This window comes from Daucus carota, chromosome 6 (genome assembly GCF_001625215.2).
Source record: "Daucus carota subsp. sativus chromosome 6, DH1 v3.0, whole genome shotgun sequence".
In the NCBI taxonomy this organism is placed as follows: domain Eukaryota; kingdom Viridiplantae; phylum Streptophyta; class Magnoliopsida; order Apiales; family Apiaceae; genus Daucus; species Daucus carota.
In genome coordinates, this window is record NC_030386.2 from 4198930 (window position 1) to 4212546 (window position 13617).

At 38.7% G+C, this 13617-nt stretch overlaps 2 protein-coding genes across 3 annotated transcripts; both read left to right on the plus strand.

Moving 5' to 3' along the window:
* The first annotated feature begins 881 nt into the window (after positions 1–881).
* LOC108225643 (senescence/dehydration-associated protein At3g51250-like) lies at positions 882–3619 on the plus strand. The gene is made up of 5 exons (XM_017400570.2): positions 882–918; positions 1219–2023; positions 2128–2294; positions 2977–3061; positions 3288–3619. Exons 1-5 carry the CDS (start codon positions 882–884, stop codon positions 3517–3519), a joined length of 1326 nt encoding a protein of 441 aa, XP_017256059.2. The 3' UTR covers positions 3520–3619.
* Positions 3620–7573: 3954 nt separating this feature from the next.
* On the plus strand, positions 7574–13584 carry LOC108227227 (histidine kinase 1-like). Of its 2 annotated transcripts, none has more exons than XM_017402269.2 (13): positions 7574–7961; positions 8219–8461; positions 8554–9360; positions 9496–9743; positions 10014–10173; positions 10431–10557; positions 10656–10745; positions 11050–11247; positions 11327–11396; positions 11533–11575; positions 11687–11827; positions 11906–12952; positions 13193–13584. In XM_017402269.2, the coding sequence occupies exons 1-13, from the start codon at positions 7698–7700 to the stop codon at positions 13406–13408; spliced, it is 3654 nt and encodes a 1217-aa protein (XP_017257758.1). In that variant the 5' UTR covers positions 7574–7697; the 3' UTR covers positions 13409–13584. The 2 variants fall into 2 exon arrangements, with proteins under 2 accessions (XP_017257758.1, XP_017257759.1); XM_017402270.2 differs by having other exon boundaries at positions 7575–7961; positions 8569–9360.
* Positions 13585–13617: the final 33 nt, after the last annotated feature.

The following is a 13617-nucleotide window of genomic DNA, read 5'->3' on the forward strand; positions in this document are numbered from 1 at the left end:
CTAGCGGGCCGGATGAACACTCGAATGTTTGCCAGATCTCGGAGCTCAAGATAGTTGTGGAGAATGTTTGTTTTTGGAAATGTGAAAAAATGATTTCGAATCATTGGGGTTTATATAGGCAGAGGAGAGAGAAGGTGGCATGGGGCACGTGTCACTCTCTCACTGGCTGACCCCTCGGTGGTGCACGACAGCTGTCACTCCGCCAACGGCTATGAGGGCCTCGTGTCGTTCGGGCTCGCTTTCCGGGGACTAAACAGCAACGTTCGGGCTCAGGAAAAGAGGAACTTAGCAACCCCTAAAACGGCCTCGCTGTGATTCCTCTCCGCTCTTTTAAATAGCGAACAGGAATCGGGGGGTAGTTGTTACGCTCAAAAATAGGCCTGGGCCTCGACAGGCCCAAAAGGATGGATGGGCCCTATCAAGCTAGCAAGGGGTCTTATTAACCAGTCCAAAAGAGGGATGAACCGGCCCAATCCCTGCGAGAATGAGGAGGAGCTCGCCGGACAAAGGGGGGTCGCAACCCTTGGGCTCGCCAAAGAGGGGTCGCCCTCCCGGCCTCGCGTTGGATGGCCTCGCATCACCCCGGCTCGTTTTGGCTGGGAGGGGTCGCGAGGAGAACCGGGTCGCAGGCCCGGGGTCGTTTGCATAAGCCACCCGGCTCGGGACTTCTTGCCAATCTATTCTGCACTAATTGGTCCGTTGGATCAACACTATCAGAGTTATATCTTAATGATCGGGCTCCCTCGCCCCATAGAGGATGATCGGGCTCCCTCGCCCCATAGAGGATGATCGGGCTCCCTCGCCCCAAACGAGGACTTATTGGATCGATATCCATTCTCTGACCCGCTCCATGACAGCCTCTTGCCATATGGGCTTAGGCCATGCGAGCACGGGCCTCTCCTGACGGCTGCCCTCAAGGTCCTACGGGCCTGGGCTCTGATGGACCGGACTGACACTTAGCCCATGCTAAGAAGTTTGGCCCGTAAGAACTACGTGGTAGCTTGAACCCCTATAAATAGGGTACGTAGGCCTCTTGTGCTAATAATCCGATTCTTGCTGAGAAACGCTAGAGAACACTTTCTCTCTTTCTCTCGAGGATCAAACACAAGATCAGCTACATCATCCATCACTTCCCGTCTCGTGTTCTTCGCTGTTCCTTCCGGAAATCACTCAGGTACCCACATTTGTTGTTAACCAATTTCTCCCGTTAACACCGAGAATTCGATAAATACAGAAAAGATTCCAATATTAACGACGAAGTCACGAATAAGTCCAGTTCTGATTCTGATAAATCGTCAGATGAAGATCCTTCTGCCCCTCTAGAATCTATTGAAGACATCCTCATCACCGTCCCTGGCGCTATTCTCCACTTGATTGATAAGAGCTTCAGCGTTGAGCTCGCTTGTGGTGATTTCTCTGTAATCCGGTTAATGCAGGATGATCATCCAGTGGTAGTTCTCGCTAGAGTTGCTGAAGAGATCCAGTGGCCAGTGACAAAAGATCAGGCAACCGTTAAGCTTGATGATTTACATTATTTTTTCCCGGTCCGTGCTACAAGAGAGTGTGATGACGATGATGATTTGGGAGATATTTTGAATTATGGACTGACATTTGCTTCGAAAGGGCAGGAGGATGTGTTGGAGAATTTGGATAAGGTTTTGGAGAGTTATTGTAGTTTTTCGAGGCAAAAAGTGAAGAAGAAGAAGAAGAAAGGAGGGGAAGTGTTGGATGTATCGGTGGCAAAGGAGTTGTCACCATCGGATTTGGAGGTGGAGAAAAACAAGGAAGTGATGGAGAAGAGGTGTCAGGCTTATTGGACTACCTTGGCTCCTAATGTCGAAGATTATAGTAGTATTGCAGCGAAAGTGGTTGCTTCTGGATCAGGGCAGCTGGTTAAAGGGATTTTATGGTGTGGTGATGTGACCGTGGATAGGTTGAAACATGGCAATGAGGTTCTGAAGATGAGGATGGTTCGTGGTGGGAATACAGAGATTAGTCCAGAGACATTAAAAAGGATTAAGAGGTATCTAAACTTTGTTTTTGTTTTTAAGGACTTAACGTAATTGAGTAATCTTAGAGTCTGTCTATTGTGAAGTTGAGTAACGATATGGTTGGTGTATCTTGCAGGGTAAAAAAGGTGACAAAAATGACCGAGAAAGTAGCAGTAGGAGTCTTGTCAGGGGTATTGAAAGTTTCTGGCTTCTTTGCAAGCTCAGCTGCCGATTCTAAAGTAGGAAAAAAGCTCTTTGGTATCCTGCCTGGAGAAATGGTCCTGGCTTCTCTGGATGGATTTAGTATGTCAATGCTCCAAATGTGTTGTTCTCTAATACCACGCCTAAAGAAATTTTATGCAAACAAAACTGCAATGGATGCACAAGAGTAGTCTTTATTGTGCTTTTCTAAATCTAAACAGAGAACCTCTCCATATATCTCTTTCCTCTTGTCATACTATATTGCTCTCTTGATTGTTCATCGAATAGGTTTACTGTAGGAGGTAACCCTTGTTTGTTATCGTATAATTCATTCAATATAAAACAATTGTTGTATATAACCGAGATAGCTTCTGACAGACAAGTAACATTGCCCTAATTTTAAGAGTTACTAAAGGTATAGATGTGCCATTCAAAACGAAACAAGAAATACATGATCACACGGGTTATAATCCAGAGAGGGATATTCAGTTGTAATTAAATTGTAACTTGGATGTTACGAGATTTTTGGTCGTCTGAGTCAATCCATTTTTGTCCTGTAACTAGAAAGTATATGCTGGAGACTGGAAATTTCCTCTAGTCTCTGCAATTTTAATTAAAGCTGAGTCATAAATTATAACTATTACATGGGGCAACATTGATCTATTGAAGACTTTTCTTGTTAATGTCTGTCTCCTCATAGAGCTGAAATGTTGAATTTGTTTGTCTGTTTCCATATATGCATAACATAAGATCAAATTAATCTAACAAGTCTTAATATGAACAGACAAGGTCTGCGATGCTTTTGAAGTAGCTGGGAGGAATGTAATGTCTACCTCTAACACTGTTACCACTGAACTTGTCTGTCATAAGTAAGTCACAGAAGTACAATCTCTATGTCTGTTTTATGGCGTCACTGAACAATAGACAGCTCCACAGATAATACCAAAAAGTGGATAGCTTACATTCAGATGCATCAACGTGCTTTACTGATAAACGATGACCTAAATCTATCCTTTCATCTGGTTTCTAGCTTTTTCAAGCTGCTCAGAACATGATGAATTATGCTATTAGTTATATGGATTTGTCGTTGTGCAGGTATGGAGAAGAGGCAGCTAAGGCTACAAATGAGAGCTTAGATGCAGCGGGTCATGCAATGGGCGCGGCATGGACTGTTTTTAAAATTCGAAAAGCAATTAACCCAAAAAGTGTTATAAGGCCTTCGAACCTGGCTAAATATAGTGATCCAAATTTTAAGGATAAAAAGAAAGACAAGAAGGATAAGAAGAAAGATAAGAGTCATATGTTGTTTTTTGGTACCACTAACTAATTACACAGCAAAAGTTAGGCTCTTGTTAGTTGATGAAGAGACTATAGACGTTAGATCATGAATCCAATTTTTCCTGGTTAATCTCTCCTTTTATTCATTATGATACTTAGCAAAGTGTGTCACTGTTAGAGCTAGGGCCTTTTACAGTTTAGAAGTATAGCTATATAACTATTCAATATCTCATTATAAGACTACACAATATCTGGTTCAGAAGCCTCATGTCTGTCGAACTTGTTCATATAAGAAGTCACAAATTTTTAGTCCGGATTGTTTCATATATGCACATCAAAAGTGATTACATGAATTACTGATTTAGGATGATTTGCTGCACCCTTGATCTTACAGCATGCTTGCAGCAGAGGGTCCTCAGAAATCCTCAGGCAATGACCTTTTGATACTTCAATTCTGCAAGGATTCAAAATTATTCTTTTCTTGAATGTTTTTGGAAGCAAATATGTTTGTTTTTTTTCGCTTATCTTCATTATTTTAAGGCTCACTATTGGAACTTTGGTTCCAGCACTGGAAATATGAAATATTAACCAAAACAAAAGGGACTGAGAGCTTTATAAAGTTTGCTTGTGATGGATTTAATCTTTTGGTTTTTCTGTATTTTTAAGTAGAACATGCAACACTTGGCTGGTATGAGAAAGGACTGAAAATGATGGTCATGTAAAGGTGATGAGTGATGATAATATATAAATACATGGTTTACAATGCACAGGCACTGTTGAATTCACCATTCAATTCACGTCACCCGCATTAGGTTTAGATAGTTTGGTAAACATCAATTTCTATTGTGCTAAGCATTTTATGAATGTTAATCAATTATCTTCGTTATCCAGTTTTCTTGCTTTCGGTCTCAGACTCAAGTTTCATTTCGCTTTTTAGTTCTTAGATTAATTGCAGATGTTAGTATTTTAACGCAGAAATAACCCATTTCATTGGAATACTTTAAATGACTCTGTTGTTTGACTTGTGCTTCAGCCCTTGTGCTTGAGCCATATGATCCGGCCTGTGTTTCGAGATACCATTAGTATAAGCCTCTGATTATTTGGTGGTGATTAGCAACTATTGATCCCAACCAACAATTGATTGCCACTTTGGTGATTCTGTCTGTTATGCCTTCTATTTTTGTTGTTTTGAACAATGAAAAACTTGAGTGGTGGACCAGAAGAAACTTCATGGTGCTTGCAATAGTTATTTTCTTGATTATTTGTAGTTATATAACAAGGATTCCATACATTAATTGGTACAACTTATTTCCTGTACTCAGGGACCATTATGGGACATGTAAGTTTGTTCATGTTCCCTCCTTGGACACTCGGACATGGGTAATGACACTTGGACGCTTATTTCAAGCCAATAACACGTAAAACTTTCAAAATGTTGCTGATGCCGACACTTGACACGTATCCACGTTGGACACTTTTAGCCGAGTCCCAGTAACAAAGTTTTTAGAAGCACTGGACTCTGCAGTTGTTCAAATTTTCTATGCAAATATTGTACTTGAAAATTCAAATGCTATAAAGTAAACACTAGATATAAAAAATCTGTGGGAATCCTGTATTTTATTAAGAAGAAATGTAAGTATTGGTTTGGAGTATTTTATATGTTACACTTTAAACATACAGACATATTCCTTTTGTTTAAAGGTCAGAGGAAGGGCCTTGTTTATATATCCAAAGGGAAGAAACGCAAAAGTATTATGTATTATTTTGTTCAAGCCGGAGATTATCTCGTAAACAGCCTCCTTAGACATAGAGGTGACCTCTGTGTAGTGACGGACCTAGAAATTGTTTTGAGTGGGGGCATTTTATATACAAGAATTGTTTTGAAAAATGACATATGAATTTACAAGAGGTTAGCTGTTAGCGGATTGAATTAGATGTTTTGACTAGCTGATTGAATTAGATGTTTTGACTAGCGGATTGGATTAGCTATTTCTCGTAAAACTGTTTGGTAAATAGCTGATTAATTAGCTTTTTCTAACACAAACCAAAACCTCTAATCCAAAAAACTCCTCGAAGTAGTTTTTTCAAAATTAGCTTTTTGGACTCAAACCTCTATTTCAATCCGCTAACTACCAAAACACTGAAATTAGCGGATTTTAGTGGTCAAATCTCTAAACCACCTCAAACCTCTAATTTTTGCCCAAAACTCTAACTTCCAAACATAGCCAATATTTATAGAGCCTTGCTATACTTGAGCCAGAGGTTGAGTGGGGGCACCTCCCCGCACTACTCAACACATAGGTCGGCCTATGGGTCTGTGTACATCCCACCCTCTCCGCCTGGTCTAAGAGCGGGATATACTTCAATATCTTAAATGAAAGTGATGTTTATTTATCATAGTGAAGTACGATGAGCATGAATATTAAAAAAAAGAATCTGGCAGCTGGAGCCTGTAGGAAGGGAGAACAAAGACAGTAGTGATATGCTTTCTCATACTTTTTTTTTCTATCTTTGATCATAAGCAATTGAAATGTCTAAAGTGGAGTTTTATTCGCATCAATTCATGCAATCAACCACAAGTTAAGCTACGAAAAGAACTAGTGGTTCAGTGGAGGCATTTTTACCGACTCTGCATTCATAATTTCTTATTGACATTCATGCATGGTGGCATTCATGTAGTCTTTCTTACCCCCGAAACTCAAAACTAGCGACTGAGTAATGTTAATTACGCCTCAAGGAACCAGAAACTGCTGTCAAATTATGGATTCATGAGGTGGAGGCACTAATGAATGTTCTTACAGGATGAAACCGCATGAAATTGACAGTTGAATCCCACTAGTGCACGCCCCATAACTCGGTGTTTGAGGCCTTTGCGCCTCCACATAAACAATTGCAGCCACCTTCTGCATTAACAAGGCCTCAGATTAAGAGATAAGCTTCTGATATCAGCTAAAACCATTTGATTATGAGCTTAATTATATCTTAATCTTGCTTTATGGATGACACGTGTCCGCTAATCACCAAGTTATGCACACTAATCATGGTCTTGCCATATATTCTTTTTCTCCAAGTTGTAACCTTTACTCTTTGTGGTCCTCTTTTCTTTCTAGATTTTCCATTTTACTAGAGTAAGTTGTTGCATTTTTCCGATATAGCGTACTCATGGCCTTCTCTTGGGAGATCCAATGGAATCCTAAATGACTCTCAAAAGACTTCCATATTTCAGCAAATTTCAAAGCAATGTGATTATTCTACTTTTGCTTGATTCTGGAGGGGGATCACAATCTTGTAAACCATGCGTGGTCTACTTGATGTAATAATAATAATCATCTTGCTTTATCATTTCATTGTCATACCTAAACCTCTAAGTCTTTCATTCTTGTGCCAAAAGTCACATATGCCCCGATGCATGGCTGAACCAGGGATCAGCCTAAGCTATAGTTAAGCTATAGTCCCGACTAATCCTCAAAAATCAACATTTTTTATTTTTTATAATTTATATGTTTTTAGTTAAAAATTACTCCATCTGTCCCTCTCATTTCTCATTTCTTTACGGTTACTATTTTGGGATGTCCCTCTCATTTCTTAACGTTACTATAAATAGTAAGTTTTTCCATCATTACAACCACTATCTTCCCTTACTATCTCATATTTAACTATAAAAACTACTATTACACCCACTACTTTCCTCCACTATCTAAAATCTATTATTAAATATTGATAGGTCCCACCACTTTACCTACTTTTCATCTAACTTTACTCATTTTTTATACATTGTCTTGGTCTCCATGTCCCCCTCCAATGTAAACAATTGAGGGGACGGAGGGAGTAGTAAATTTCATCCACGGTTAAGTGTTTAGAGATCTCTACTGTTTTAGGTCCGACTAATTCAGAATCCTGGTTCCGTCACTGTCAGGCAAACATCGGGTCTAAATTGGTAATTCCATAGTTGGCTGATTTCGAGATGGATAACGGTCAAATGTTGGAAGAAAACAGTTAAAATTGGAGGGAAGTGTGGATGAGGAATAAGTGACTATCAACACCAGAGAACCCACCCTCTAGTACAACTTTTGGATATAAACTATTGTATGCACTTGCAGGGAGTGGAAGTTACACTAAGAGCTGTACATACGTGTTATGTGTATGTTTAAGACCACATACATATATAAATGTTCCAACATGTTGCCCATGACTTGTTTATGTTAACTCCTTTTTTTTTACAATAAAATGGCGGAGGAAACAAACAAAACCCCTTCAATCACTACTGAATCTTCTTCTGCAGCTCCAAACAAGCCAATGAGATCTTTGCTTAGAAGGGTCTTCAAAATATATCGCGGCTTCCCTCGTTCTTGGGAAGCTAATAACACCACTCAATCTCCTCGAAACAGAACCACTTTTCACAGGGATGTTGAGCAGGAAGATTTCCATTGTGCTGGAGGCCATTGCTTATCTTCGTATTATAGTGTTTTCGTTGCTCGCCTTGCCATGATGGTATGTCAAATTCCAGAACTTGTATCACTTTTTTTTGTTGTTGTTTAATGTTCATCTTGATGAAGAAGGATTGAGCAATCAATTACAATTTAATGGATACTTTATAAAGAATCAGGTCAATTTGGTAATGATTGTTAACATGTCTCTTGTTTGATAAATTGCCTGCCAATCTGTAGAAGCTGAATGAGATCAGAAATGATACATGAACTCTTCTTTGGTTCATATGTAATAATTGGCTTGGCAATGGTACTCTGCAGGTTATGCTGGCAATTCTGATAGGACTTTTAACCTTGCTGACTTGGCATTTTACACGCGTCTACACAAAGAAATCATTAGACACTTTAGCATATGGGCTTCGCTATGAGCTCTTGCAACGTCCCATTTTGCGGATGTGGAACATCTTCAATACCACCATTGAGATCACCACAGCGCAGGTTAAGATGTCAGAGTTTGTGATGAAAAAATATAGCAATCCGGTGAATCAAGAGCAGGAAGTCGAGGTTACTTTTAATACCCATTTTTAAGTGTTTGATGCATGTTAACATGTTATACGGAATTGTTTGTAGAATATTTTCTAATCAATAACATATAGGCTTTTGACTCCCAGCTATATCAAGTTATGAGGGACATGACATGGGCACTATTTACCAGTCACAAAGCTCTCAATTCCATCACCATAAATTACAGAAACGGTTTTGTACAGGCTTTTCATAGAGATCATAAAAGTAACAATACATTCTACATATACTCTGATCTAGTCAACTATTCAATCAGTGGCTCTTATAACATGAATATGCTTTCGTCTCGTCAAGGCTGGAATGATCAGTCTGTGCATAACAATATCTCAGCAATCTGGTACCGAGAACCATTAGATCCTATAACAGGTGAAAAGATAGGAAAATCAAGGGCAATCCTGCCAGATGATCTGATATATATTGCCGGGATTTCACAAGTACCTGATGGCGCAGCTTCATGGCATGTAGCAGTAAGCAAGTACAGTGATTCACCCTTGCTCTCTGCAGCATTGCCCGTTTTAGACTCATCAAAGGAATGTATAGTGGCCGTGGTGGGTGTTACAACAGCACTGTATAGTGTCGGGCAGTTGATGAAAGAACTTGTTGAATTTCACAGCGGTCACATTTATCTGACCTCTCAAGAGGGATGGTTGCTGGCTACTTCGACAAATACTCCTCTTTTGATGAATTCAACAACGAGGCCAACTCTTATGATGGCTTCCGATTCTGAGGAGCGTGTCATACGCTCAGGAGCCAAATTGTTACAAGAAACCTATGGTAACCTGACTCCGTCAAATCACTCAGTTCACATAGAAAATGCTAGGCTCGGGAACCAGCTCTATTACATTGACACATTTTTCCTCAACTTGAAGAGGCTTCCCATGGTAAGTTTCTATAATAAAACCCAAGTCTTCGCTATAACATCCCATGTCAAGCAGTTCCTAACTTTGAATCTGTTATACAATTATGTTATATAGATTGCTCCTATTAACATATGTTGAGTTCTTGGATGGCCACAGGTGGGAGTTATTATCATCCCAAGGAAATACATAATGGGAAAAGTTGATGAGAGAGCAATCAAAACATTGGTAATATTGATATCCGCTTCTCTGTGTATACTTGTTACCGGTTGTGTTTGCATTTTCATATTGACGAATGGAGTGTCAAAGGAGATGAAACTAAGAGCAGAGCTGATAAGCCATTTAGATGCAAGACGAAAAGCAGAGGCGTCTAGCAATTACAAAAGTCAGTTTCTAGCAAACATGAGGTGAGTATCAATTCCAACTTAAAAGTTTAAAAAAAAATGAAGTATTACTGATTGTTTTATCATAACTGCTTAGAAACATTTAGAATCAACTCAAGCCTTGCATAAATTGTGTACTTGCAGTTGGTAGCTGCCATAACTGCTTAGAAACATTACTAGAGTACTTTAATTGCTCAAGTGTCTTGCTAACAAGCATTTTGCATCTTTTAACCAAGACCAAAGCATTTTGGTTGCAGTTGTTATTAGCTTATAGTTTGTTTTCTGGTGCAACAGTCATGAACTTCGAACACCTATGGCTGCAGTAATTGGGCTGCTGGACATTCTTATGTGTGACGATTGTCTCACAAATGAGCAATTTTCAACGATTACACAGATCCGAAGATGTTCGACTGCCCTTCTAAGGCTTCTTAACAATATTTTGGATCTCAGTAAGGTGCCAAATACTAAGAAATTAATTTTCTTCTGAAATACTATTGCAAATATATAAGAAGTCATGCGCATTAATTATGATAAAGAAAAAAAAATAGTGAATCAACAAATTAATAACCATATTTAATAAGTATAATTAATAAAATATGGTCCATCAATTTGTACATAAACAAAAATGACATTTGGTATTTTTACAATATGGCTATTGGCTTTTTCATAAAGGTAACACTTCCATGTTGGTGAAACAAAAATTTTATGCAGGTGGAATCTGGAAAGCTTGTGCTTGAAGTTGCTGAGTTTGATCTGGGGCGAGAACTCGAAGGACTTGTCGATATGTTCTCCGTCCAGTGCATTAACCACAATGTTGAAACTGTTCTAGATCTTTCTGGTATGAAACTGATATATATCTTCATATTCATTTCTAATGCAATCTACTTATGAATTCATATATAAAGACTATTATTAAACATTATATCCCTTATGCAGATGATATACCAAGATTAGTTCAAGGTGACTCTGGCAGAGTAGTGCAGATCTTTGCCAACCTTATCAGCAATTCTATCAAGTTTACAACATGTAGGTCAAATTTCCTAATTTTGGTCTACTCTAGTCTAAATAAGTCTGGACAGAGCCAGAAAAACATTAACTTTAAGAGTTGAAATCTCCAATCTCTTATTATCACTACATCCCAAAATAATGTGGAGATTAAGTACAGTGGCTCTAAAATTACTTAACATTCATATGAAATAATTACAAAAGAAGGTATGTTTTGTTGCCTCCTTTATGAAAATAATGCAACAGCATTAGCCAATCATAAAGCATGAAACGGTATAATGTGAAAGATTATTACAATCATATTCATGTGTTTTATGGCACACAGCGGGCTACATTGTTCTGCGAGGATGGTGTGAAAATCCAAATAAGTTGATTAGCACAAGGAAGTTTTCCCTAGATCATGAGAAGGATCCAAGATCTACACCTACGACGAAGTTTAAGATACAAAAAAGACATGATAAAAGATTCTGCAGAAAGGACAACAAAATCATTCTTTATTTCGAAGTTGAGGACACTGGCTGTGGTACAAAATTTTGTCCTTAACAATACTAAGGAACTTCATCACTAGTATTAGATTCATTATTTACCTTATTTTCTTTCAGGAATTGATCCACGAAAATGGGACTCGGTCTTTGAAAGCTTTGAGCAAGCTGATGCCTCAACAACTCGACTGTAAGCTATCTAGCCAGAACTCAACAAACATCTTCTGTAAATTATGAAGTAGAAGTGAGGCTGTTAATCATGTTTGATCTCAAATATGGGACGCTAATGACTTCCAAGAAAAACTGAATTTTTTCATAATTTTCAGGCATGGTGGAACTGGACTTGGTTTATGCATTGTGCGAACTTTGGTAAGCAAAAGAAAGTACAAATTTTGGAATGAACGGAATGCTGCAACAAAATAATATGGTCAATTTCATATCAGAAATAAACAGCGTAACTCCAGCTTTGTGTGCTTACAGGTGAATCAGATGGGTGGAGAAATCAGAGTTATTAAGAAAAATGGACCAGGGACTCTGATGCGACTAAATCTGCTTCTCAGTGCTCCTGTGGATGAAACAAGAGAGTGCAAAAGTTTAAACTTTGAACAGCATAATCTGAAGGTAAGTACAAGTCTTGTAAAGCTTGTCATATAATTGACATATAATGTAAATTATTATGATATGGAAGTTCAAATGCAGATATTGCTTGCACTAGGCGGAAGGAAGGGTCGATCAGTTATGTCCAGGTGGCTACAAACACATGGAATGCACACCTACGAAGCTTCTGAGTGGAATGAACTAACACAAATGCTTCAGGAACTTTTTCAAGGTGGAAACAATGTGAAAAATTCACCAAAACAATGCTCAGGAGCTGAAGAATTAAATGCAGACAAGAGGACTTCAATATTTATTGTAGTTGTTGATATAAGGTTACTTGACTTGAGCACTGATATATGGAAGGAACAGGTATATTTCTTAGATAAATACTCTGGGAGAGCAAAGTTTGCATGGATACTGAATCATGACACCTCCAATAACATTAAGATGGAGCTTCGTGGAAAAGGGCATGTACTGATGGTTAACAGGCCACTTTATAAAGGAAAGATGATCCAGATAGTGGAATCTGCCATAAGAGAGTTTGATCTTGAAAAGAAAAAGAAAAAGAATCATTTGAGAACTGTAGTTGGCGACGACATGCATGAATGCCTTGAAATAAATCATTTTCATCCTGATAATAGCAGCTCCAGTGAGTCGGACAAGTTAGAACAGAGAAGTTCTAGTTGTAATGGGTTGCAACTGGAAGAGAACCAACAGAATCATGACAGTAAGCCCTGTTTGTCACGATATGAGGCAGTCAATAACTGCTTTGTGGAGCTCACTGAAGTTCACGCAAAAGAAGATGAGTTGAACATAAATGAAAAAAACATGAGCAGAACATGCTCTAACAATCAAACTGGTGGTATGTACCCGAAGAGGACTACAGATGGACAGAACTCCCTTGAAGGCATAAGTATACTTCTTGCAGAAGATACACCGCTACTCCAGAAAGTTGCAACTATAATGCTTGAAAAATTAGGTGCTACTGTTGCAGTTGTGGGAGATGGGCTGCAGGCAGTAGAAGCTCTAAAAATTATGCCTAGTCCAGATGAGTATCTGGAGGCATCTTCCCCTGGAGATGGCAGCAATAACAGTCGAGTAGAAGGATGTGGCCACTCAACATATGACTTGATTCTTATGGATTGTCAGGTATAATGTCAATACTTGCTTTTATTGGTTACTTTTGAGGATGTTTTTTCTTTTTCATAAAGTTTTACAAGTAAAAATCAAGAAAAGAACTACTTGAGATTCCGGAAGAAAGCCTTCTTGGCTAGTATACACTAGAAATGCAGTAATGTGACTTTCAGCCTATGAATACACAATGCAACTACATAGTACCCTTTACTCTTCTTACAAGTTTTGACAAATTCTGTTGTTACGACAATACAGATGCCAAAGATGGATGGTTATGAAGCAACAAAAGCAATACGGAGATCAGAGCTGGGAAGCAGTTCACACATCCCAATAGTTGCTCTAACAGCCCATGCAATGTCATCAGATGAAGCCAAGTGCTTGCAAGTTGGCATGGATGCGTATCTGACCAAGCCGATTGATCGGAAGTTGATGGTTTCCACAATCCTGTCACTGACAAGGAGAAGTGCTTAATTCCTGGTGCAGAAGAGTGTAAATTAGTTAGGATGACCAATTAACATGAGTTTTTCTTGTAGAGTCTTTCGACATATATGTGAAGAATATGTATAAAATTCATAGTGTAATAGGGATATAGTACCTTTTACCAAGTTGGATCAAGAATCAAGATTATACATATATACAGTTTAACACTTGATAAGTGTAGAGCATTAACTACTTAGTAA